This window comes from Simochromis diagramma, unplaced genomic scaffold (assembly GCF_900408965.1).
Source record: "Simochromis diagramma unplaced genomic scaffold, fSimDia1.1 OVJJ01000274.1, whole genome shotgun sequence".
Lineage (NCBI taxonomy): Eukaryota > Metazoa > Chordata > Actinopteri > Cichliformes > Cichlidae > Simochromis > Simochromis diagramma.
The window spans coordinates 569,466-596,961 of NW_024387386.1; the positions used below are offsets into that span (position 1 = coordinate 569,466).

General features: G+C 40.6%; 1 protein-coding gene across 5 annotated transcripts in view; it reads right to left on the reverse strand.

The window, feature by feature from the left end:
• Nucleotides 1-1,181: 1,181 nt before the first annotated feature.
• LOC120720205 (protein Dok-7-like) overlaps nt 1,182-27,496 on the reverse strand; it is a 40,196-nt gene continuing 13,881 nt past the window's right edge. Inside the window, exons 5-13 of one of the 5 annotated variants that reach the window (XM_040009838.1) lie at nt 26,383-26,502; nt 22,162-22,260; nt 21,175-21,971; nt 19,726-19,774; nt 18,911-19,498; nt 16,619-16,707; nt 14,829-14,898; nt 6,551-6,730; nt 1,182-2,576 (exon numbers count right to left, since the gene is read on the reverse strand). In XM_040009838.1, coding sequence (XP_039865772.1) covers nt 2,440-2,576; nt 6,551-6,730; nt 14,829-14,898; nt 16,619-16,707; nt 18,911-19,498; nt 19,726-19,774; nt 21,175-21,971; nt 22,162-22,260; nt 26,383-26,502 — 2,129 coding nt within the window. In that variant the 3' untranslated portion in view covers nt 1,182-2,439. Of the gene's footprint in view, nt 2,577-6,526; nt 6,731-14,828; nt 14,899-16,618; nt 16,708-18,910; nt 19,502-19,725; nt 19,775-21,174; nt 21,972-22,161; nt 22,261-26,382; nt 26,503-27,496 lie in introns of all 5 variants that reach the window. The other 4 variants (XM_040009837.1, XM_040009839.1, XM_040009840.1 and 1 more) reach the window with 4 other exon arrangements.

Genomic DNA, 27,496 nt, shown 5'->3' on the forward strand with positions numbered 1-27,496 from the left:
TATGAACTGGGAAGCAGGAGGGAAAATGTATGGCAGCAACTGATCTTTTTCCCATTAGTTAGAGCCAGGCTAACAAGAGTCACCACGCATAGAGTGGAAGTGTTATGCAGAACCATTACCGTATTTTCTGGACTATAAGCCGCTACTTTTTTCCTAGGTTTTGAACCATGAGGCTTATACAAAGGTGCGGCTATTCTGTGGATTTTTCTTCCACCGCTAGGGGCGCTCTCACCGGAATTGGAATCAAAAACAAGACTGACGAAAAATCAATGCAAAGAAGAATACGCTACTTTTTCTTTAGCAGACAGAACACGCACAACAAATTACCAACTGGTAATTATTTTCAAATCCTCGCCCCTTTATCGTGGAAACCACACAAAGAAGTTCATATGAGTTTTAAGTTGAAGGCCATCGATCTTGCTATCCAGGAAGGAAACCGCGCTGCTGCACACAAGCTTAGCGTCAATGAATCTATGGTGTGACGTTGGAAGAGGCAGCGGGAAGAGCTCATGCAATGCCAAAAGTCGAGAAAAGCTTTCAGAGGACATAAAAGCAGGTGGCCTGAACTTGAATATGTCCTGGAGGACTGGGTGAATACACAGAGAGCAGGTGGCCGAGGTGTACTCACTGTACAGATCCGACTGAAAGCCAAAACAATCGTCCGCGAAATGAATATTGAAGATTTCAAAGCTGGGCTGTCGTGGTGTTTCAGATTTATGAGACGTAAAAACCTGTCCATCAGGGCAGATGGACAACCTGTCCATCTGGCATCATGGTGCCAGGATAACCATCTCCAGCTGAACGTTGGCAAGACCAAGGAGCTGGTGGTGGACTTCAGAAGGAGTCAGCACAGAGACTACAAGCCCATTATCATCAATGGAGCTCCAGTGGAAAGGGTGCAGTCCTTCAAATATCTCGGTGTCCACATCTCCTCAGACCTGACATGGGCTGCCCACATTCAGGTCCAGACCAAAAAGGCTAGGCAGCACCTGTACCACCTACGACAACTGAGGAAGTTCAGGGTCTCTCCAGAGATCCTCGGGATTTTCTATACAGGCGCTGTGGAGACCATCCTCACACAGAACATCACATCCTGGTTTGGGAACAGCTGTGTTAAGGACCAAAAAGCTCTTCAGAGAGTGATCCGTACAGCAGAACGCTGCTGCAGGATTGCTCTCACCCGCTTCAGGACACCTACACCAGGAGATGCCGGACTAGAGCAGCGCAGATACTGAAGGACCCGTCCCATCCTGGCAACAAACTGTTCCTACTTCTGAAATCCGGTAGAAAGTTCTGCATCATCTGGGCAAGGACAGAGAGACTCAAGAGGAGCTTGTATCCCCAAGCCATCCGGGCCCTAAACCTGGAGGTACAAGAAAGTATTTGCAGCCACTTGACATCAGTGTGAATCGGGCATTTAAAGCTGCACTCCAGGTTGAGTGGGAGACTTGGATGACAAGTGGTGAGAAGCATCCTTTTCTGATGTCTGTCAGTGGATCCTAATACCGGTTATTTTCTTTTGTTTCTGTTCTGTTTTAATCAGCTAAGTTGCTGCCGTTAAAAGGCACTGAAAGAATCTGTTCAGGTACATACATGTACATTTACAGTACAAAATCGTTCTGTACATGCAGTAAATATCTAATTTTTCAACATAGATATCTGCGGCTTATATACAGGTGCGCTCTATAGTCCAGAAAATACAGTACTTGTGCTACTTTTACACAAAAACTTTTTTTTTTTTTACGCATCAAGTTACTCTGAATTTTGCATCACTCTGAGTAAGACCGGCTGGTAAGCTTTCCTAAATTTGAAACACAGAAAGAGTTATGTGCAACTACATATGGAATTACAGATCACTGAGGAATAAATGTGTGTGAAATCCTTGTGAGAACAAACACTGTTTCCCCTTCCTTTTCCTGCCAACACCCTTTCTTTTTTTTACCCACACAAGGACAAAAACAGCACACAATTAGTGATGGCTTGAGTGAGCTGTGAAGTGCCTTTGCTCTGGGGTATTAGTGAGGCCCCTGACTCAGCCCAGGGTTTGCTCATCCAACTTCTAGAGAGCCTGGAGCTCGAGGAGCAGCGTAATGCCATTTAACGAGATGTTGGAGTTCGCAAAAAAATGTTGTGAAATCTCATGACTAAGAGCCAAACCTTTCTAAAGCCAGCTCCATATTCCAGCTCCTTTGTGACTACAGTCTCGATCTAACAAAGTAGACATTGGACGGAATACATTTTTCTGGGATTCTGGGTTTTGTAAACTGGCTGAGGTTGCTTTCAAAGATATCTGTATTCAAAAGATGGAACAGAATAGAGAAGGAATCCCACAGGAAGGCCCTCAGAGCCACGTTTCTTGCTAACGTTATAGTCTGATGTTGTAGTTCTGCTGTTGTGGAAAAAAATCCTGCTGAGATCAACGTTTGAGTGAAGGAAAATTCAATGTGGCGTCCCCTTTCTTCTCAGCTCCAGAGTGTGCAGGCCCTCCTGCCGACCCAGAGCGTGCAACGTGCCGACTTTGTGGGCCATCTCTGTGGCAGTGATGTCAATCTGGGCGTACTTGGTGGAGCTCTTTCCTGTCAGGACACAAAAGTGGGACTTCTTTTAACTCAATCAGTGTACCATTTAATTATTCATCAGTGTTGTGCTGCACACAAAACTAGCTGCACAGAGCAGAAACTATTAGATGATTAATCTGACAATGGAAATTTTGAAAATTAGCTTGTCATTTTAGAAATATTCCAACGAGTGTATCAGTATCATACAATATCATATCGTACGTTTACCTCACTCACAGAAGTTTTTCATGCGCTTCTGCTAAATCCCTGTCCTCTTCTACTATTTTATCTTGTGGTGCGCCCCAAGGTTCATTTTTGGGGCCTGTCTTCTTTGAAGACATCTCATATCATTGTTTGAGATGATGCCCAGTTGTACATGTCATTCAATGTTACCAAATAATTTGTCTTATAAATAACCGGATGGCAGCCAATTGTGTATTTTGTCTCACTTTATTGTTATTATTATAATTTGTTATTACTTCCGCTGACCAAATTATCTCTGGATCGCATCCTTGGATAGCCCAGAATGCTGCCCTAAGGTTTCTCACCAGTTCCTCTGGAAGGTCCCTTGTGACACTGATTCTGCCCTCTTTAAACTGGCTCACCACAAAGTTCAAAGTTCAATTTCAGATTCTGATTATCACTTTCCAAGCTCTTTGTGGTGCCTCCCTATATTAGTGAATTTCTACATCCATACATAACTGCTAGGTCTCTGATGCAAGTTGATCAATGCTTCTTGGTTGTACCTCAGTCCAAGTCGAGGATAAAAGGAGGTTTTCGCTGCCATGTTGTGGAACTCACTTCCACTAGACTAAAGATCTGTTGACACTGCTGATACCTTTAAAGGGAAGGTGAAGACCCACCTATGCAAAAGTGCTTTTATTTGGTTTTATCCTTTTATGCTGTTTTAATGCTCTACTGTCACTACATAAATAAACTTTACTTTCTTATATCAGTGCTGTGAAAAAACATTTCCCACCTTCTTTATTAATTAGCTTTTTTGCCTTTTTCTCTCACTTAAATGTTACAAATCATCAAATTTTTATATTAAACAAAAATAAACTCTGTGAATATAAAATGTAGTTTTAAATGATGATTTCATTTATAATATCAAGATTCTTTCACTCCTACCTGTAGCGACTGATTAGCCTAGCTAAGTCGGAGATAAGCATCTAGCCTAAGGCTTTGGTTTCCCTTCATGAGCCATCAATCATATACAAGTATACAAGTTCACTTTCCTGATATAAATGGCTGCAAGGTGGCATCAGCAAAGTGTTGTTTATATATTTTACTCCATAATATTTCTTTTGTTTCCCTTTGGTTTACACATTTGCAGATGTCTTTGGGCATTTTTCATTAATCCCAACATTCTTTTGTCAACAAGATTATGGAAATGAATTGTTAGGGGATATAATCATTTCTTGAACTTGAATCATTAATTGTGGAAGTGACAAAAAACACTCCTAGATCATCTTAAAACATTAATACATACATATATACCGTATTTTCTGGACTCTAAGCCGCTACTTTTTTCCTAGGTTTTGAACCGTGAGGCTTATACAAAGGTGTAATTATTATTAATTATTTTCAAATCCTCGCCCCTTCATCGTGGAAACCACACAAAGAAGTTCGTATGAGTTTTAAGTTGAAGGCCATCAATCTTGCTATCCAGGAAGGAAACCGTGCTGCTGCACACAAGCTTAGCGTCAATCAATCTATGGTGAGACGTTGGAGGCGGCAGCGGGAAGAGCTCATGCAATGCCAAAAGTCGAGAAAAGCTTTCAGAGGACATAAAAGCAGGTGGCCTGAACTTGAAAATGTCCTGGACTTATACATCTTTTTTTTTTTTTTTTTTTTTTTAAATAGAGCAGATGCGGCTTATATACAGGTGCGCTCTATTGTCCAGAAAATACGGTATATACATACATACATATATACACACACACACACACACACACACACACACACACACACACACACACACACACACACACATCTCTGCCCTCGCTGCCAGTCTGCGTGCTTCAAGAATGAGACAGCGCATCACAACACAAATCATATGCAAATGATTTAGCTGAAGCATTTAACATTCCTGTCATGCACTGTCTTCCATATGCACATTACCATAATGTATACCTTGTGTGAAAATCATATAAGCAAAATGTCAGAGTTTAAACCCACAACATCAGTCCTCGTGCACCAATATGTGTCTCCTGTTAGAGTCCTGTCGCCTTACAGTGTCAGAATTGAGGACATCAAAACCTCCTCACAACACATAAATAGTCCCTGGAGGAGGGTCCCATTAGGGCCACTGAGTTTACAGCTGTGATCTGAATGCCCTGCGACCCCCTTTCAGTGCCGAAATAGGACACTCCTCCTCCCAGGTGACAGATTAATGAGGCCGCATGCCGGGATATAAACTGTATTGCTGACATTAGACATTAACCTCATGTCAGAGCTCGAGCCACGCTGTTCGTATTCTCGAGGGCAGTGACGCTAGCGGCCAACGTGTCTGTCAATTACGGCTCCGATGACAAGGACTCAGCTGTCTTTTACCAAGATGAGAGGAAATCATCTCAATTGTTTGCGAGCGATTCCAGTAACTCTGAGTAGGTCGAATAGAATTACACATAAATATGTAACTACAATGGCTTTCATCCTTGCGTAACGCTGATACACCAGCTTACTGTAAGTTGGCTCTTGCACAGAACACTTTTGCACATTGAGCAAAAGCAAAAAATGCCTCACACTATGAGTATCAGGGCATTACTGAGGTCATTTTGTTTCTTAAATCAAGGAGGTGGTCTCTAAAATTCAACAATTTGCATTTTGGACAGTCCCGGGAAAATCTCACAAATATACAAAGACAATCTGAAGAGAGAATAAAAGGAAACAATGATTTTACAGCTTACTCTCCAAAAACGCAGGACGTGGTTCATCAGACCTGACTAACACCAACTCTAATAGTTCGTCCGCAGCTTCTTTTACTTCCCCTTACGCCAACACGTGCTTGTTCATAGGGGATCTTTGGATTGTTGGATTTCTGTCCATAATGGCATTTGATGAGCTTTAGATGAACATTGTTTTGAATTTGCTCTGCATAAATAAAATGGATAGACTGCAGGATGTGCTGCGCACTCTGACCACGCGGTCTGTGGCTACACGGCAATGTGTCCCACGACAAGCTTTATCACAGGCAGCAATCCATGGTGGTAACAGGCACTAAAGACAAACTATAGCTTAGGTTAGTAAGGAAGTTTTACAGGAAATTGGTGCTAAATGAAAACATTGGACAAATGTTACTGCTTACTAGCTGGTGGTGCTATAACATGCAGCCAAAAAAAAGAGGTGCATTGAGGTGGACATAAAAATTCAGGATTAGCAGAGTCATTAGGATTCATCTTTTGTGGGTCATGAATGTGATTACAACATTTCTTGGTAGTTTGTTCAAAGTTTAATGGAAGACGTGCGCTGCAGACCGACTGAAAATAACTACACAAGTCTGAGAATTTGTTTCAGTTTGTAATATTTGACAGTTTAACAGCCGGTCTTGAAGACATTTCCTTGTGCCAAAAAAGACAACAGCTCACTTCAATACCCAGCCTATTAAAATTCAAAGATTTATTAATGAGACAAACTTTTTTTGTTCTATACTTAAGCTTACAGCATCATGTGGGGGTTGCAGTGAATTGCCACAGTCTCTTCTTAGAGCAGTTCCCTTTAAACCTGCTTTCAATAAGCAATTCTGCACCACCAATCAAAAAGCTCTCTGTAGATTAATGCTCTTATTGGACAAATAAAACAGTCTTGGTGACATCCTTTAAACTATAATCTTGTAACATGACAATTTTCCAAGTGTCCACCCTGACTGGTCCTCACAGCTGCCGTTTGCAGTTATATGTATAAATCGAAAGCAGAACATTCATTCCTCAGACACCAAGTATCTGGCGTTTATCTCCTTTACTAACCAGAAGATATTCATGCCTCCTTACTCTGAGCTGGCAGATGTGCGGCAGCTGCTTTAGTGCCATGCACAGGATCCTGCAGCTCCAGCTCCATGTAGTTGAGCTGCTTCTTGGACGTGGGGCTAACAGGAATATTCACATACGTCACACCTTCACCGCGAGGTCTTTCAGCAAGCGGAGCCTCTGGGGGGAACACAAACACGGCCCCTGAAAATGCGAGAGTAGATTAAGCTCAGACGGTGTTAGGTTCGTTTCTGTCATGCTTTTTCTTTTTTTAACGTGTGAACACTTGTTTTTAACAGAAATCCCCCACAGAAACTAAAAATAACAAGCAATTTGTCCTGTTGATAATATGCTATGTTTTTTTTGCACCTCCAAGCCTTCACTGTCAACCAAAATCTATTAAAAACATAAAAGAACAATGCCACCTGGGTTCAGCACAATGAACACACACTACACGTATTTCTAGATTCACTTGTGTTTTCTAGACAGTTTGTGTTTCTTATTATGATAAATGCTGCCCGAGTGCAACAGCCCATGTTTAGATTTCCTGTCGTGAGGATTCCCGTGGCATAGAGAGACGAGCTCAAACGGGCTATGACGGCACACAGTACCAATCAAGTCTTTCTCAGAACTGATAATAATTAAAAGATTAAATTGAACCAGACTTACACTTTGACACTTCTTTGAAACTGGATTTGTTTTTGTCATTATAACCTTAATCAAAAGCTCAACTTACCCTCCAGTCTGAGCAGCTCTCCAGGCTGCAGCCCAGTGTCAATTAGATATATTCAAATACAGACGTCCACAACACAAGTATCAATACTGTTTCCAGCAGTAAAAACAACGGTAGCTATAATGGGATCGGCAGTCGCACAGGAACACAGCGTTTCACGATGAATTGGTTCTCTCCCCGCCCCAGAGACTAATTATGTGAAATTAGCTGATATGCCCCAGAGATAATTTATGGGATACACATTACGTCCTCGAAGCACAGAATGCTTTGAGGAAGTAAAACTCAATTGTTCTTTTAATCATCATCAAGCTGTTTCGTCATGCGGCTGTATAGCGTATGAACGTGTCCAGATCAAATATCTGAGGGTTTATGGAGCAAAATCTCATTTTTCTATTAGCAAAAGTTCATTAAAACTTGAATAGGAACACCCAAACCTCTTTGACTTTCCTGTCAAACACACATTATTGCCAGATTTTTTGCCTACAGTGGATTGCACATCTAATTAATTGTGCCGGAAAAATTGTTTCAAATCACAAGAAACAGCTCACGGCTTTATCTTCATAAACCTAAAAGCTGAGAAAGGAAGATTTTCAGTCAAGTTTTCTGCTGGCTGCAGAAATGATTAGTTCAGCATCTCAGTGATACAGCTTCAGAACAACCACTACATAAAATATGTGCATATTTCAGCTCTGTGACACACATCACATTTTTTTTTTTTTTTTTTTGTGGTGCCTGAGTATGCATTAATGCAGTGATAGCTGCAACCTTCAAAACCAGAGTACAGTACACTCAAGGATATCTTGAAATTAGCATAACTTGAATACTGCTCTGTGAATAGAGACCAGTGAAAATCACTTCTCCTGAACGGTGATATAAACGTTTGCTGTCACTTTAATTTTGTGCAAATGAGAGTCGAGAAAGCCAAATGAATCTACATGCTTTGTGGTTTTACTACAACAAGTACTGCGGTACTGTTCATAGGAATCATCTGACTCGGTTGATGGGCTTACATGACAGGTACAAAAAGTTGTCTACCAGCACAAAATAGATGAGCCATGGCAGTCACACACTATCAGAGTTTCGATGTATAAATATCTGTTTTGTTCTTTTTAATGGTGTCTGGGAACTAAGGGAAAGAATTACTATAATGTTGAAATATAAACATTTTCACAGACTCACCTAAAATATTATCTCATCTATGCTTTCTTTGTCAAATTCATTGTTTCATAATGCACCAAATCCGATCTAAAGGTCTGGACTTCGGATACATCCAATTTTCAGACACCTTCACTTTGATGTTTTCTTGTAAACATGCAGAATGTTGTTTGGCATCGCAGGCAAGACTTTTCCCTGATAATCAAATCATCTGCATGGCAGCATATGTTGCTCCAAAAGCTGTGTCTATTTTTCAACATATTGTTAGTGGTGCCTCCAAACATGTTACTCATGCTATGTGCATTAATGACCCTTTATACCATCACAGATGCTGGCTTTTTAACTGCGTGCTGACAGCAAGCCAGATGTTGCCTCTCATCTTTAGCGGTCCATAATTTAAAAAAAGAAAAGGAAAAAAAAAATTCACATTTTGAGACCCGAGGACTGTTTTCCAAGTGAACTCAGAGCGTGGAAGGAAGGACTCTAATCTATCCTCAATCACAGAGCACGAGGGGTCACTGAATGTTTGATGAGCATGCAAGTGATGCAAGTCGTACACTATGGCCTGCAGTGACCACATAACAAGAGTGCAGTTCAAGTAGCTGCAATTCAAGTCCTTAATAAACCCAACAGAGCTGACACAGGACCTGAGAGATGCATCTGGGCCTTCAGGTTATCCATCGACTGTTCACTGAAGCTTCATCAGAAATGGTTTAAGTGGAAGCGTTGCTGTCAAGAAGCCACTCTTAAAGAAGGGAAACAGGAAGAAAGTGGAGTGGGCCTTATGGAGTGATGAAACTAAAGCTGAAATGTTTTTGTTCAAACCATCCGTGTGCATGGAGAAGTTCAGGAGATAGAGACAACAGTGAGTATCTATAGCCATTTACAAAACATGGCGAATACTGTGTCATGGTTTGAGGCTGTATTTCTGTCAGTGGTGTTGGATCATGATGAGGCAATTCCATCAACTTGTGAAAGTTGGAACAGGGCCTGCAGGCTCATTACTGCTTCCAAAAAGAAAAAAGTCAGCAGCATAATGTGGTTGTTTCTGTCCTGGATGCAGTTTTTGACGTTGCACACAAAGACCATTTATCTCGTCTTTGTTCATATCCACGTTCTAGACTGTGTCGCCATTTCCCTCCTCTGACACGAGAACTGAAAACAGTTCATCGTTGCAAGAGTGCAAGAAACGATAAGTGGGATCAACTGGCAGGCAGACTAACAATCCCAAGGAATTGGAAGACTGGGAACAGGAACCAGTTTACAATTCCCATCCCTATTGTTCATGAATATCTTTTTTATCTGCTGATTTTTGAAATGCAATGCGAAACTGATCAAATGATTAACTAATTATTTAATACTATAGTTTTATAGTTTCACTTTATTTTCAGCACTATTAAAAAAATATGAAAAAACACACAAAGTCTTGTATTCATTATGTACAAAGTGGAGTCCAAACAGTAAATCATATATAATTTCTTTGAACTTATTTTAGGGAAAAACAATATCTGTTTTTATATTAATATCTGACCCCCAAAAAAAGAGTGAATTGTTGAAAAACGCACCAATGCAAATACATTTTCCCTGATTTACCCTCAAGGATCATAGTTGAGCTACAATACACAAACAGAGCCTGTGTTATCTTTTTCAAGTATAATGTCAACAAAAAATGTTTCATCATTAACTAAAAAGAAAACAAAAAGAATTCAAAAAGCCCAGACCCTTACAGACGTAGCAAAACAACAACGCACTGTTCCTAACAATGCAAACACTGCTGATCTGAGCCTGTGAACATTTATTTACCTTTCTTTGAGTCCGTTGCTGTGTGTGCATTGATGTTTAAAGATTAAAGAGTAGATCTGGATCACAGAAAAGATTTTTTTTTATTTTTTTTATCTTCCGTCATTATTTGTCAAATCAAAGCAACACAAAGCTTGGTTGAGGCATTTCACAACTACAAACAGAAACACTAATCAGAGTGTGGACTCTGTAGTAGAACGTCTATAACCGTCTTATAATAAATAAAACAATAGATTCCTACAGTATTATATATGCGCCAACATGGATTCATATTTCTCTTGTTGCAATTACCCTGTCACAGATAGTGCGTTACCATTGGCATACAGATTGTATAGAGGTCAACATTTGGGAAAGAAAAGATTTCCCCTGCTATTGACTCTTCCTAAATGGTAGTAGGCAGTGGCCATTACCCGCAGCTCAGAAGCATCAACCCCAGGGGACACTCTTACAATCAGTGAGAAGCCATTAGACGCCAGCAAAGTCTCAGTGGGTACAGCCTTTGGCAAAGTCTAACCTAATTGATCAGACACCAAACAGCCCTTGCAGGAGAGTGTGGTGCTTTATAATGGCTTCCATTACAACAGTGGATTTGCCCACAGCTCTAAGGCCGGGGGACGTCTCGATAATACACTTTGCAAAACCTCCAGGGGAGAAGTTAGAGGCAATACCTGACAGAGTTTGGTGACCCCCAGCTTAAAAAGTCAGGTATTGCCTCTAACTTTTGGATGGAAAACACAGTTCAGATAATAACTGTGTATTCAGGGTGAGTGGGTTTTGCACCTTCCCCACATTATTGTTGCAGAAGGACACTAAGCTGTGGTATGTACACAAAAAGGATTACAAAGACCTGTAAACCTCCCACAATGTACAATTTATGGCAGCGTATGCATGTGGAAACCTTTGGGAATGGGAAAGCAAAATGCCCTAGTGTAGGTGTTTGTTTTTCTTTGACTAGAACACCTTACCATTTCACTCCCTCTCCAGTTTCAGCTTTAAATGAGACCTTCACCAGGACAACAATATCCACTTTTTGATGTAACAAACTTATGTAAAAAGTTGAAGAGGCGGGTGCGTGAAATTAAGATAGTTTTTGAAAGCAAGACTACATCACAGATGTGCACGAGCCACAAAGACGGTCCTACCAAAATCCTATTTATGATAGGGTAGTCTATGTGGTCTTTAGTAAAGGCTGATTTTTAGAAATCAAAACTTATAATCAGCCCCTTGGAGGGCTGGAGGGTTTTTGCGTAATCTTGAAAACATGTCAAAGAATATTATTTGAATAATACACAGATTTATAGATGACATACTGTTTAGACCTTGCAAAGTTTCAGGTGGAAAACCATCTTCTTTCGATAATGTCTGCGCTGTATCAAGCGTAAAGCACGGAGGGGGAGGGATGATGATTTTTGCTTGTTTGGTAGTCATGGGACCTGATTATGAACTCTTCTGTGTACTAAAGTATTCCAGTGAAGCAATCTGTCTGACAGCCAAAGCGTGTCTTGAACTGACTCCAACAACTGGGCAATGAGCCCAAGGACAGCAACAAACCTACAACAGCACGGCTGAAAAGGAAAAGAATCAAGGTGTAGCAATGAGTCCAGACCTGAACCTAACTGAAATACTGTGATAGGTACATAAGGAGCTGTGCCTAAACAAATGCCCGGAAACCTCAATGAATTAAAGCAACATTATAAAGAAAATTCAAGTAATTCAAGGGTTCAAACTGCTTACTTTGGTGTCACGCCGTTGGCAGGTTTTTGATTACGATGCCTCTTCCCCTGAACTTGGAAAGAAGCTCCTGCCTGTGAGCTAAAAGCTTTAGCATAAAATGGTGTATTTGTATTAATTCCCACCTGAGACTTGGTGGTATTCATTTTAATATCAATGAGATACTCTCTTCATGTCAGCACCAGTGTGATTATTTTGGTGGGAAACAAAGTGTAGGAGATAAGTTCAATAAACAGTAAAATTTGAATAATTAAAGACAACATAATGGCTATGGGCTGGTTCTACGAATATCATTTCAGAAATGGATTAGCAGTGTTTAGCCTAAACTGTCCTTAGGTGCAATTCACACCTCTCCAAGCCAACCACTTAGTGTGTAACATGTAATGACCAACACAGCAGCATCTAAAGTGCCACGGGCAAAGCCAGTGTTTGTTTAGCTGCGTTCTGATACAGTGACGCACTCATGATGCAAGCATGCGTGTGTCCGCTTGCATTTTTCATCACATAGAGCTATGATTTATTGCAAAGTCTGGAATGCCTCAAACCTGATATTTTATTTATTTGACCTGTGTGCATTGCTTTAATATGAAAAGTTCTTAAATCATATGACAGCTTTTCTGTAGCTTATCTTCCACTAAGCCCACATACCTTAGCTGCTGGACTTAGCCACATCCGGTCTCCCCCCCCCCATCCATTAAGTGTCTGCTGAAGCGGAATGATGGGAAAGATGACGAGGGAGTCGTGAGTCGTGTGTAGGTACGTGAAAATGACTGATGGGTTTGGTGCCACACTGCGACAGCTGCAGGGACTTTGTAGAGCAGGTGTGTGTTTGACTGAGGGCATGTTTCTGGGTGTGGGATGCTTAAGTGGCCAAACATCCCCTGACAACTGTCCTCTCGCCTCATATCAGGGGAGGCAGCCCGTCACACATCACTGCACTCTCTGGTTACACATCTGTGAGTTTTCTCAGCACACAATGGGCCTTTACGTAACTCGAGTTTATGGCTTTGGATAAAAAGCCAATGAAGACATAAAAAAAACAAATAGCAGAGACTGTGACTCATGCCGTTGTCTGCTTTGCATGCGATTTATCTGTCTAACCATAGATGGGGTAAATTAATGCCATTTTAAATTACACCTCTGTTTAGCCCTAATTTGTCCCTTTGTGTATTCATTCCCACATTGGAAAGAAACAAAAGGACACAATGATGTGCAAAAAAAACGGGAAAAGAAAAACAGCCAAATGCTGAAATTAACCTCGGGTAAACATCACATTAATTTAATATTAATTTGTTGTTTGGACCTCGAGCTTTACGGTTCCTTTTAAACGAGTAAAAACTGTAGCGCTTGCATAGCATTTCTTTAATTAGTATCAACTTAACAAAAAGGGAACTGCTTTGGAAAGTTTTACAAATTTCTTAGAACTTTTTCCTTTAAAAGCAGGTCATTAGTAAAATGTGTGCTAAAAGCTCAACAGTTTAACTCTTAAAGTTCAAAGAGTGAATACTCTCTCATATCCTTTTACTACTTCACATTATCTACAAGAGAAGTGTGTCTGGAAGTTTTGCCACACAGTAGCCATCGTATTTATTTGTGCAGTTATTTCACCTATCTGAATAAATAGGAGGTTCGCCTTTAATTTCAGTGGTAATCAGGCCAGGATCAGGAACAGAACCAACTAGTCATGGAGTCAGTCACTTCCTTTAAGTCCTGCTTTAATACATATGTATATACTATAGCCACATATCTCTCTTTTATTTCCTCAATACTCAAATTTCTAACATTTTCAGTTTATTGGTCTTCAGTGTTTCTTTTATCATTGCCAATTGTTTGTTTTATGTTTGTTTTTGTACAAGTCTTATATAAATAAAATACATTCATGTTTTAAAGGGTTTAAATTATCAGTATGTATAGAGGAGGTCAGCTGAGTGGAACCCTGTAAAATGCAGTGGAGGCTCTGTCCTGGTTTGGAGTTATAATTCAGCCAGTGGTGTAGGGATCTTGTCAAAATTGATGAAATTATGAACACAAAAAGTAACATCAGACTTTTATCATCCACGCAATGATCTCAAGCACACCGCCAATGCAGTAAAAGATAGACAGACCTGGATAGAAAAACTCATAATCAGACACCATCAGTCATCGATTGGCCTCCCCAGAGCCCAGAGCTCAACATTATTAAAGCAGTGTAGCTTTTTTCCATACGGTGACTTTTACTACAGTGCGAATTTGCAATGAAAAAGTTAAAAAAAAATTAGCAGCAACAAATTTCTCCATACAAACTAGTTTGCATGGCACAACTATTTAATTTCCCCTTTGTTTACACTAATCTGACAGCTGGTGCTTGCAGAGAGTCTCTGTAATGCGCTTCATGTGCTATGTAGTAATAGCCACTTCATGAAGGCAATTCCCCATCAGCATTACAGTTCACTGCCCTGACTGAAGTCAAGCAGGTGTATGGCGAGCGCGCCGAGATATAACATGTTCCTATGTTCAGCCTTGTGGATGTTATGCTTAGTGCCAGTCTGCTTTTCAGACTCTGAATGAGCCTCGTTTTATTTATTCATTTCAGTTCAAGCACACCAAGCAACAGGTGATGGTTTACAGCGATGTTGATTCAGGCGCATGACTCATCAATTTAATTCACTTTCCGTAAGTGGGCCCGGTTATTGTAAGAAGCCTGGGTAATGCACAGCTGAAAAGTGTTCAGAGCACTTTAAAAAACTAAAATGGTCCATTCAGAAAAAAGAAAAATCCATTTGTGCTGCTACGGACTTGAAAATCTGCATATGTTTGAATAGCTTGGCTGAAAAAAAAAAAAAAATGAACCAAATCGCGGAAACAACCTGGTTATGTTGATTGCCTGGCGTCAGTCTCACTCACCTTCAGTGTCTTGAAGGAACCTCTGCTGGCCGTAGCTGCCCATTAGTTCATACTTGTGTTTTTCCTGTGCCTGCAACACACATTAAAGTAAGCACTGCAGATTATAACTTGCACTGAGTGACATAAGTTTATTACATAAGTGTGACGATGACTGTTCAGTGGGCACATGAGGAGTATTTATAGACATTTGGAATTTACTCAGAACTCAGGGCTATGTCTTACATGTGCGAACACTGTGCAGCATCGCTACAGACAGATAACCATGAACTTTAGGCTCACTGCAGTGCAGAGCATTAAATAAGATTGTGCTCCAGTTTTAGTGAGCTTACCCATGTCTGTATGATGAACTGTTAGCATTTAATGCTAACATTACCTGATATGCTTTTCTTTGTTTTTGTATTGTTCAGCACTTTGGTCTGCCTGGTGCCTTTTTAAAGTGCTATATAAATAAACGACGACGATGATGATGACGATGATGACGATGATGATATTTAGCACTTTACTCTCTGCGCTATAGATGTTAATATTAAAGTTTAAAAATACAGAGTCCAGACACCAGTAGGTGACATAATGGTAGCCATCTTTTACAGTCACATAAAAAAGAACGACAGCACAGGACAAACATGAACTTGCAGTAAGTCAAAGTAACTGTTCCGTGTGTGACTTTATCAGTGTCTGTGGAGGAATTCTGGCCCACACTTCTTTACAAAGCCACTTCAGCTCATTGAGATCTGCTGGTATTCATTTATGCACAGCCCTCTTGAGGTCCCACCACACCCTTTCCTTAAGGGTGGAGTCTTGACTTTGACTGGATGATTGCAGCATCTTGATTCTTTTGTTTTTCACTCATACTGTTGTAGATTTGCTGCTGTGCTTGGGATCACTGCCCTGCTGCATGTCTTTAACATTTAAAATCCTAACTGAGGCCGTTAAGGTCTAAGGTGTAGCTCTTGGGCTTTTTGCAGTTTGTCTGAGCACTGCACAATCTGACCTTGGGGTGAGTTTGCTGGGAAGCCCACTCCTGGGAAGAATTCCAGACATCCTGAGTATTTTCTGGTTGTCAATAGTCTGTCTCGCTGCAGAATGATGGACTTCAAAATGTTTTGAAATACCCCATAACTCTTCTCCGACTCATGAGCAGCAACAACTGCTTGTTTAAGATCACTGCTGATGTCTTTTCCTGTGTGTTATGCCTCAGACCAAGAAACTGCCAAAATGTCTGCTTTTTGTTCATGCTTGATGATGATCACGTAATCAAGTGTGTTTGCGGCTGCTGCTTACCCTCTTAGTTCTTGTGTTTGTTTTTCACACAACTGTGAAAAACTCTCTTGCACATGACTGTATATAAAATCTATATCCTGGAGAGAATTTGTAAACATAGCGATGTAATCATGCAAGATACTGTCACAAAACTGTGCAAGCACACGTGAACAAGTACATTAAATACATTGTTTTCATGCTAAAACTTCAGTTCATTATAAAGAAAATACAAACCCTTAAACTCGCTTATTCTAATCCAAATGCTTAATAATATCAGGACAAAAGGCTCAAAACTACAAAATGCTTATTGGACATATTTTTCCATGTCTAATTTCAGATTTACTACTGAAGCCTCTTAATAACAAACCTCTATGGGTTGCCCTTTATTCTGTGTATTCAGTTAATATTCTCATGATATCAGACATTTCCCCCAAATGCTTAGCTGAACTAAGAGCACAATGAGTTGCAAAGTAAAAATGTGTGAGTTGTTGATAGTGTAAAGCGGATTACAGTGTTTTGGATGTGTCTACCTCTGGGTTCCTCTCCAGCATCCGACTCTCCATGATCTCATAAGCAGGATCGGCTCTGCGTCTTTCCTCTTTACTACTAAGCCTTTTGTCTGGTGAAAGAGACGATATTGTGCATTTTACATATAAGAAACAAAAACACATTTTGTTATTGCAACTCATCGTAAAAAAATTATACCACATTGTGTTGCTTTTTCTTTTTTTGTTTAAATGCACTTTGTGAACCAAAGCAGACACAATTTTCTCCATGCAAATGGAGGAATTCGTGCAGATCGAGTGGTGAGAACAAACAACAAAGGCTTGATTAATCATCACACAATACTAAGATTTTTTTTCTTTTAAAGAACAAATAGTTAAATAGGATCCTTTTGTTGCTCAGTATGAATCATGGATAACGAGCAAAGGACAGAAATTGCACCCTGAATTTCGTTAAAATGTTTAAGATGTGTCATTTTGGCTTCATTTACTGTCAATATTTATAGATATAAATATCTTCAAAAAAAAAAAAAGAAAAGAAAATTATCATGTTGTCATCATTTGATCTGTGGAACAAATAATAACAGGCCCCATCCTAAAATTTACTTATAACACACATATATAATTCCGACAATAGATTAATAAATGGTTACTCCTTTCCTAAAAAGTGGTCTTTCTGTGCTCACAAAAAACTTTTAAAAATTTACAGATGACATTTCATTTAAAAAGTCTTAGTTAATCTTTCTGTAAACAGGATTAAATTCACGAGAGACCACTTACACCCACTGGCCACTTTATTAGGTATAATGTTCAACTGATCAGTGATGCAAATGTCTAATCAGCCAATCACACGGCAGCAGCTCAGTGCATTCAGACATGGTCAAGACGACCTGCTGAAGTTCAAACTGAGCATCAGAATGAGGAAGAAAGATGATGATTTAAGAGACGTTTGACATGGCTACACTTCACACAAGCTCACTAAAACTGGATACTAAAATATTAGAAAAACGGTGTCTACTCTGAAGAGTTTTGAAGGGTACGAATGTGGTGTAAATAACATGAAAGCGTGTATCCGTCCTCCCTTGTATCAACAGTTCAGGCTGCCGGTGGCGTAATGGTATGGAGGACATGTTCTTGGCACACTCTGATCCCCTTAGTACAAACTGAGCATCATCTAAACACCACAGCCCTACCTGACCGTTGATGCTGAACATATCCATCCCTTTATGACCAGTGTACACTGATGGGAGGATAACACACCATGTCACAAAGCTCAAATCATCTCAAACATTCCCATGAAAATAAGTTCATTGTACTCAAATGACCTCCATAGTCACCAGAGCTTAATCCAACAGAGCACCTTCAGGATGTGGAGGAACAGGAGTTTCCCATCATGGATGTGCAGCCAACAAATCTGCATCTACTGTGTTATACTATCATTTCAACATGAACCAAAATCTCTGAGGAATGTTTCCAGCACCTTGTTGAATCTGTGCCATGAAGAATTCAGACCGCACTGAAGGCAAACGAGGGGCTCCAACCCAGTATTACCAAGGTGTACCTAAAAAAGTGGCCAGTGAGTGTATAAACCCTCTAAAAGTTGTGTCATTTTTTATTACACTTCTGCGAGACTACATGCATGGCACTATAAATACCCACGCAATGTAGCGTAATGGTCAAAGTGTTTAGTGTTGGTTTCTGCGCACCTTTGCCATCTTAACTACAGAGGTAGAGGCAGTGAAGAGACCACCATGAGAAGAGGATGTATTACTAATGCTAAAGCTGAAGCTAAAATTATGGACGTTGTTGACAGCAGTAGCTGCTATCAAACAGTAGCATTGCTCATAAGGCTTTTTGTGGCTTTGTTCAGTGTTGTACGTAAACATCTTCAATGCAAAAGTACCACAACCACAACAACAGTTAACGATCACAGTTAACTACTGCAAACTTCCAAAAAGGACACAATCTGCTGTGTTTGATTTGAGACATGACTATCTCTCTCTCTCTCTGCTCTAGCAGGTAAAAGACTGACTGTAAATGACTGAGTTGGTACACAGTGACAGTCACAGGATAAACTATCATTCCTGATTTTGCAACGTTGCGGCAAAGCTCACCTCAAAGCTCAGCTCTACAAAGCAACACAAGTGACTGATTAGAGAAAATAAGCCAGGAAGAAAGAGTGGTTTCACTGAGAGAAACACAAGGAACGGGACAGAAAAAGATCCTCAAAAGGAACAGAATGGGGAAAAAGAGGAAACCAGCCAAGGATCTGAAGTCTGCGATCAGTTGAAGAGGAAACTGTCGAAGGTGGCCTCTTACCTTCACTGGTCACTGTCGATCCATTTATCTCTTCATACCAAAACTGCCCATCCGCGCTCTGTGATGAATCGTTTAGGGCTTGGTACAGTAACTCCTCATTAGCTGGATGTTCTTGGCTTTTCTTCAGGTGCAGCCAAGTCGGAAAGCTTTTTAAAGGGGAAATGTTCCTGTTGCGCCACTTTTGAGCGGGCACGGCCCGTGGTGGAGGCTGGCAGCGCTCTCCTTGACACTTCAAACAGTTTTCATAAATGACAGCTCTTTTGTCTTGCTGTGAGTCTTGTAATGGTACTGCTGGTGCCAAATTAAGCTCATTACCAAAAGCAGGGCTCATTGACTCATACAGGTTCAATCTGTGTGTCTTTGCCTCTGGCTGGCTATCTGTGCCTGGAAAGCCGAGCAGATCAGCTAAAAGACAGGCTAATTTCTCTCTTCCTTTTTTTGGCAGCCGTGACTCCTCACTCATCTTCACAGTTGGCATCTCCGCACTGTGGACGATTTCAGAGCCAGGAGAGGTCTCCTGAATTTTCATCTCCGCAACAGTGTGTTCACTGGTACTGGGTCTGCATGGTGATTTGTCACCACTTTGATCTGCTGGATTGAAAATATGATGTTCTGGAGGCAAAATTTAAAAAAAAAAAAAAAAAAAAAAAAAAAAAAAAAAAAACCTACAACAACTTTGATTTCTGTCCCAAATCAAAACAGCAAGCTGTGGCTGCTACATCAATGTTTTTTGCCCAGCGTGCTTTAAAACCATTTATGCATGCAAGAGAAACCACACGCAGCGTGCATGAAAGACTTCAGAGGAGTATCCTTACCTGGTGTGGCAGGTATCACTGAAGAACTACAAGGGCTGTATGGAGTCCCCTGTGAAATATTGACGAAAAAATGACTTTTATTTTAACTCTAGTATTGAAATATGAGGGAAAGGCTCGCAATGACCTACATTTTAGTTTATTTTTTGTCAACAAAGCTGATGAAAAGAACAAAAGTGACTCAGGGACTTCACGCTTCAACAGCCTGGCTATGGCTCACAAGCCCACTGCTTCCTCTGAGAACAAAAATCTATAAAATGACTCAAAATTATATATTTAGATATTTTATATATTTTAGACCAAAGGAAAATACAGAGCTGATTTTTTTTTTTTATCTAGCCAATCAAACAAATGCAGCTTGCACTCTTAAATAAATGCACTGCCACCAGGTGGAGCTCTCTGTATTGAGTAAAAGTGACTAATAAGGAACAGAAAAAACCTTTAGTTACTTTTGTACCTGAAAGCAGCAAGCCATCAGATAATGCACTGTATATGTGTATAACTCCCTGTTACTCCAAAAGTCAACAAATGATTAATCCTTAAGCCATCGCTGGCCAATCAGAACATGTATCATGTATCATGCAATTCTGAAAAAGCAAAAAAGGCCAAACTGAAAGCCCTGAATGAATTATAATAAGTACTTTATCCAGATAATATGCACAACATTTCTGTGAAAATAGTCCCCAGATTCATTATTAAGATAAATAATTATCAGCTGTACCCCTTACAAAGACTACACTCTGAAAAAGAAAAATTCACACCAACTCTGACACCACAGAAGAAGTCAGCCAAAGCTCAAACAAAGAATACCACCAAAGTCTGTACTTGAGTATTTAAAAAAAAAAAAAAAAACAGCAAACAAAAAGTTCGGCGCTCACAGGCGAGTGAAGCACGCACGGAGTTAAACAGCTTGAAGTGAGCCTAAAGGGCATTAAAGGCATTAAATAAAGATTGTGTGTTTTGACCTAGATATGCATACACAGATATACAGATGCAGAGGTGTAAGGATAGAAAATTGCAAGTCACTCATAACTTACAAGGTGTGAATCTGCCATATTCAGTGACAGTGTAAAACTGAACCGGGTGCAGAAACACTAACGTGTTGGACAGATGGGCCGTGGGACTGTTAGTTGTTCTGACACCAAACGCAGCGCGGCATCACCGTCAGCCCGCACGATACCACAAAGGTCACACTGACAAGCGGGCTACAGAACAGATGATACACTGATGATAAAGCCTGTGCACACAAGCTGCTACTGCGTGACAGCAGGTTATACAATGGAGCGTGTTCACGAGACCATTTGAACAGGACTGATGACTTTTTTTCCTTCGTTTTTTGAAGTTTGATGGAAAAACAGATGGTTCATGAGAGCAGCTACGCTTGTTTAACCCAGATCTGATCAACATTCCCTTTTGCCAGAAAACAAACAGAATACTTGTGTTTCCACTTACCTTAACTCCACCGCATACAGAGCAGATGGTCACGATGGTTTTGGAGACAGAAGTGAGGGAGGTGCAGGTATTACAAGAGTCACTAGAGGGTGCCACCTTGGTTTTCTTATTCGTCACTGAAAGGCTCTGCAAGAGTTCACTGACTGACTGACTTTCAGTAGCTTCTGAGTGAGCCTCAGGGGTTGTGGCACTGCTCTTGTCCTGTTTTGCTGCCTCTGCTGTGAACCCTAAAAGGGCTGGAGGGTCTTTAGTTGAGGCGGAGGCTTCATTGTCTTTGGCACCTCCACCTGCTTCCTGTAAAACACTCCTGGGAGTGTCATAGACATACCTAAGTGAAGTTGGCACCTGGTAGTCATGTCCAGGAACAGCAGGGCAAGTGCAAGGGCTGAGATCTTGAGCCAAATGTGGAGGCAAGCTTAAAAAAGAACCAAAGTCCTCTCCGGGGGTCATATCCAGACTGCCTGTGTAGGAGGAGAAACTGCCAGTGTACGAGGAATGGCTGCCAGTGGCGATGCCACTGTCTGATGAGCTCTGACGGCCGATTTCCTGAAGTTGCCGGGGCGGCTTAGCCGCAGGCCGGTGTCCACCTCCCTGGTTGGCGGAAAGCTTCTCGCTGATCTGCAGTGGCACTTTAGCGCCCGTGTGGCTGACGTTTTCAGGTGGGTTGGAAGCCGGTTCAGTCCAAATTCCCAGCCGGCTGCCAATGCTGCAGTCTGAGTGGCTGGTGTCTGAAGTGTCAGAAGAACCGGAAATGCTGCGGTCGTCGCCCCCAGCAGACGGGCAGTAAGTCAAAGAGACTGCCAAGACGAGCAGAACATAATTAAACCTTTAATGAATTTAATCAACAAAAACACTGCTTTCATCAACAAAGCACATTAAGGAATCATGACGCACTCTCTGTGCCTCAGTCTTTTTTTCTTCCACTTAACGGAACAATAAATCAAAGCACCTGCCAGCGCACCCAAAAACTTTGGTCGTGTTTTCTACCTGTGCCACTCCCATGAGAGAGCATGCTCAGTCGTTTCTCTAGCTCCTGGGCCTCGAGGTTCAGCTTTTCCTCTGAAGTGGTCTGGCTGCCACTAGGATCTGTAAAAAAACAAAGGGCTGTATTATAAATAGCAGCCAGCATGATCTCAATCATGAAAAGTCGGGCAGAGAAAAATGAAGTGTAAGTGCTAAGTGTGATGAATCTCGACACTGTCAATGAGATATGGGATCAAATGTGACGCAGCTGAACCGCGGCGGTGACACGGGCACAGCTGCGAAAACACATCCAGCTACTCTAAAGACATGAGAGGGGACACTCTAAACTGCAACGGTCTCACTCAACTGTCTGTGAACGAGCAAACAGTGTCAGCCACAAGGTGTAAGTGAAAAGGAGTAAACAACTTTGCGGACGTGTGCTATTATTTGATCCCTGAGTGTAGCGTGCTGTTGGACAGGCAGAGAAAAGGGTCACACAGGGGAACACCTAGCAGTATTTGTGCAACACTGAGGGGTGTATTAATAGTGCTGCCACGTGGCTCTGCTGGTACGCGTTCTGCTGCTGGCGGCAGTGCATGAATCTAATGTGCCTTGGACCATCAAGGTCAGTTCTAACACTGGGCTGATATATTTTTTTATATCCATCTGAATCCTGCATCAGTAAAGTGGTAAATATACCATAAGTCTGAAATCCCAGGTGATGAGTACTGACCTCCAGTGTACAGGAGTGTCTAAAAAGGTGTTTGAAAAAGGTCACACTGGGAAAAAATTAAAAATAAAAAGTCTTTTTTTTCCCCCACATGTTGACCACACATTCCTTTAATGGTGCCGCTTGAGAAAGCAGGCTTCCCCATATACATATATTTATATTTATACATATAGGCTGAGGTTCCTCCATTATTTTTCCTTTAAGTATTTTGTAGATTTTTGTGGATTTTTCCTGTTTCTGATTGAACTCCATGCTTACATTACTGGACTACAACATACCTTTGCATGAGTCAAAGTTAGGGTCTTGTTGTAACCCCAGCTATAGCTGCTTGTTTCAGGCAGATCATCCTCTGCCTGAAACAAGCAGCTATAGCCTCTCCCTTTAAGCCGACTTTCTTCTGATTGCCTGCCACTCAGAAACAGAAGGTCTGGACAGCAGGTGGGTGGAGTTTCAGTGCTCATACGACCACATTTGAGATATCCTCTGACATCACAGTGTTTAGAGCAGTCTGAAGCCTGAGCTTTTGGCTCACAGAGATTACTGGCACATACACTAACCTCATTACTTGAAATTCTGGCCATGTTTAATATGAGCATCCCCTATTGTGGCAGTATAACAGAATATTGAAGCAATACTGTAGAAACTGCAAAAAAAACTACATCTTAGAATCTACAGGCCTCAGTATGTTAAATGTCAAAGTTCATAACAGTACATTTAGAAAAGGGCTCAACAAGTGTGATGTGTTTGGAAGGATTGCAGGAGAATGGCAGCGAGGTTTGGTTTGCAAAGCTGCATGTGAACAAGACTTCTGGAACAATTTTCTTTGCACAGATGAGACCAAAGTGGAGGTGTTTGGCTGTGCACGTCTGCCAAAAGCCAAACAAAGCACATCAGCACAAACACCTCATACCAACTGTCGATGACAGTGGTGTAGGGGTGATGATTTGGGCTCGTTTTGCAGACCTCAGGAGCAGAGGTCTGCAAAACGAGGAGCAGAAGCACTGCAGGAACAATTTGTATGCTGGGAACTAAACACAAAGCAGGAAAACTATAGGTTGACACACTGGAGCATCCAAGGATGAAAGACAGATAAATAAGCCAAGAACATTAACAACAATTAATCAAAATAGCAGCTAGCACAGAGATTTAATCATGCGACACAGACAGACTCTGACATGGACTGTAAGGTGAAAGGTAAGTGAGAACGAGAGACGCGGTTAAGGACTGCGAAGGGGGATGAGACAAAGTGAAAGATGAGGAAAAAGGGGAGGGGAGAGCCAAGAGCACTGTGACCAAGAATGATGGGGGGGAGGCAGCAGTGGAATGCTGTGGATGAGGTTACACACATGCCCGAAGCGATTAGGAGGCTTTGGCTGCTCTGCTACCATGACTTTGACCCCTCCACCCCCACCCCAACCCACATCCTCTCTACTATTTATTCTACTATGCATCACAATAATAGGAATATGAGCTCAACATGCGATTGGGCGGTAAGATGTGTGAAAACCAAAATATCCACAAGGCCCTGCAGCTACTCTCTCAACATTTCCTAATAAGTTGGAGGCTGGGTGAGAAATGTTTTGGTTTTTTTGTAACTGCTAGTGTGGAAAATCAAAAGTGTTGCAGGAAACAGCGGGGAACCAAATAATGTTTAACCACTTCAGTAACACGTAATCTAACATTTGAAAGTGTTTAAAGGAAGTGACCAAATATGGGGAAATGTAAAATACAAAATATATCCAAGAATGGCTACAGGGGTTTTCTGTTTTGTATCTAATGTTTGAACAAATATAACATGGATCATGACGCTGTACTAAATTACAACTTATATTTTATTTTCCATCTTACTGGACCTGTTGTGCGTGTTTACTGAGATAATCTTACACAGCCATTCCCAACGTGGAGAATGTTTCAGCCCACTTAAAAACCAGAAAATTCCCATGAGGCCCACCCAATCTTAAATCTTCACTCTAATCAAAATTCAAGAAAAAGCAGTAAATGTAGATCAAAGTAATAAGGGAGATTGGATGGACGGTACTAAACCCTGATTTTGTTTGTGAGAGTGTCTCATGACAATGACGTACAAGTGTGCGACATCCGTGGCAGCAACAGACGTGTTTAGACAGTGGATAATATGGAGTGCAGGAGAGAGTACGGCCAAGCAGCGTTTAAAACTCAGAAGTAGTGACGATACTTTGCGTTTGATTTAGTAAAAAGCGACAAAAACATTAGCGTCCGCTGTTCACTCTGCGTGGGAATAAAAGTTCTTTCTACAGCGAAAAATTAAACTTCAAATCTAAGCGAGCACCGAGCACGCTGCGGTGGGAATGTGAAATTCACAGAGACGCTCGGATCCCCCCACTGACATGAACGCTGCGGTACTGGGCAAACCTTCACAGGCCCCACTCCTGCTAAACAGGTGAAAATAGATTTAAGGGCGACAGGACTTAGTGCTGCTGAATCTATGATTTTATTTATTTGCATCTATTTGAAAGAGTGAGTGTAGACACAAAAAAATACTTTATTTTATTTTATATGCTGGAATATGCAGAAAATAGGTTTAAATGTTAAATAAATTTCTTCAAGTCAAAGACTGTTGCATATAATTAAATTCTTGCTTGATTCAATGTGCATAAAGTTAAAAGATTAAAACTAATAAAACAAGTTTTATAAAGAGATTTTTCCATTTGATTCAATTTTATATGATGGATTATGCAGAAAAAAATAGAATTTTTTCACTTCACATTTTTTGATGAATTCCTTTCATCTACTTTCACTACTGTATTTTAAATAAATAGTGATATTATATCACAAAAGGCAGATCTGCCATTAGTGAAGACAACTGACACATGTGTCAGATTTTCACAGCAGATTGCAAAGGAACAGAAGAACCATTTACACTTTGGTGCTTGGCATCTTTCACAAACTGAAACCTGACAGCAATCTGGAACTAGATCCATCCTCTAACGTGCCCACCAGTAGCACTTCACCCTGGACTATACATAGAATACAATTGAATTTGTTACCTAATCAGAGCATAATAGTCATCCTCTTACTGATGTTTAAGGTGACCTAAAGCTTTACATTCATCACTTAAGTCAGGGGTTAGGACGTTGATAAATTGGTTCATGGGGATTTATGTAATTGCATTTAAAAACAAACAAAAAAAACCAAAACACAGCTGCCAGACATAATTTAGGCAGATCAAAGCGTATCCATCATCAAAGAAATCCTCTGGCTTTATTCTGCCAAAAATGGGTGGATTTCAGGAAGCTAGAGCATGTCAGCCATGATGAATCTCTATAAGCAACACAAGCAGAGTTAGCTAAAATTATAATGGTAAATGTTGACTTTAGTATTTATACTTAGAAGTCCACGTCTTGTCTTTGAGGCAGGAATTCTCAGAAGTGATTCAGAAGCGGCTTTAAAACAATTACTCCTTCATCTTAACATTCCCCCTCCGTATAACTTCAGTCCTTTTCAGCCAAGCAATATGAAACACCTCTGATACTGACCTGGCAAAATGGGCCGCAGTCCAAAAGGGCCTCGGGTGGGGGAGATGCCTCTGACGATGCAGTCGAATAGAAAGCTGATCTGCTCGCTCTCAGCAGATGCGAGCAGAAAAACACCAGCCCCTGAAAATAGACTTCATTAGTTTTAAGCTAATTTATGAAAGTGTATTTTACAGTTAATAATCAACAAGAAAGATAGTGCAACATTGGTGATGCCAATATAATAAAAAAAGAACAGGCTGTTTCTTGCTATAAATCAGTAAAACGAGACAAACTTTTCAATTTTACAAAAAACATTTCTAATTTTCAACTACCACCAAAATGTCCTGAACTGAGATATATTTGGTTACTATTTAAAATTAAAAACTATTTGTCTTTTACTTTTAAACCAGGACAGTCATTCTAATAGCTTCATAACGGTTACTTAGGTACGTGCTCTGAGGTAAGTGCTAACATCAACACGCTAACATGCGCTCCATAAGCTGAGGTTTTTGACCCTTTCTGTTTTCGTAGCTTACTATATGAGCAAATTAATATTACAGCAACACAATTTTCACCCAGGACCAGTGAGAACAACTTTAATTCTGATGTAAAAAAAAAAATGGCGGCCATAATCTTTACGTAAGTGGGACATAAAGTTTTTACTCCAAGCCACAACTTTCCTCAATGGTTCTACAAGGAAAGTCAACAGCTCGCCAAAATCATGGACCACTCAGATATTTTACAAAACACAGCTGCTAATAATAACAATTAATCAAAGAGCATCTGTTAGTTATTGTTTTTTTATGACATCAAATTATTTATTTTTCATATCAATATAAAAATAATTTCCTGAATAAAATACCGCCCAAAAGTGGAATTTGTTGCAATAGATAGATGTAGATGTAAACAGATATAGAGATAGAGATGTAGATAGAGATATATAGAGATGGATATAGAGATATAGATAGATACAGATAGATACAGATAGACATAGACAGATTATTTATAGTGTGTAGTATATGTAAACGAGCACTACATGAACCTTTTCAGGAAGAAACTGAGGCATGATGCGTTTCACAAAGCTGCAGTTATAGAGTATTACATAATAAAAAAGTTCCTTCTTTATGGTTCCCAG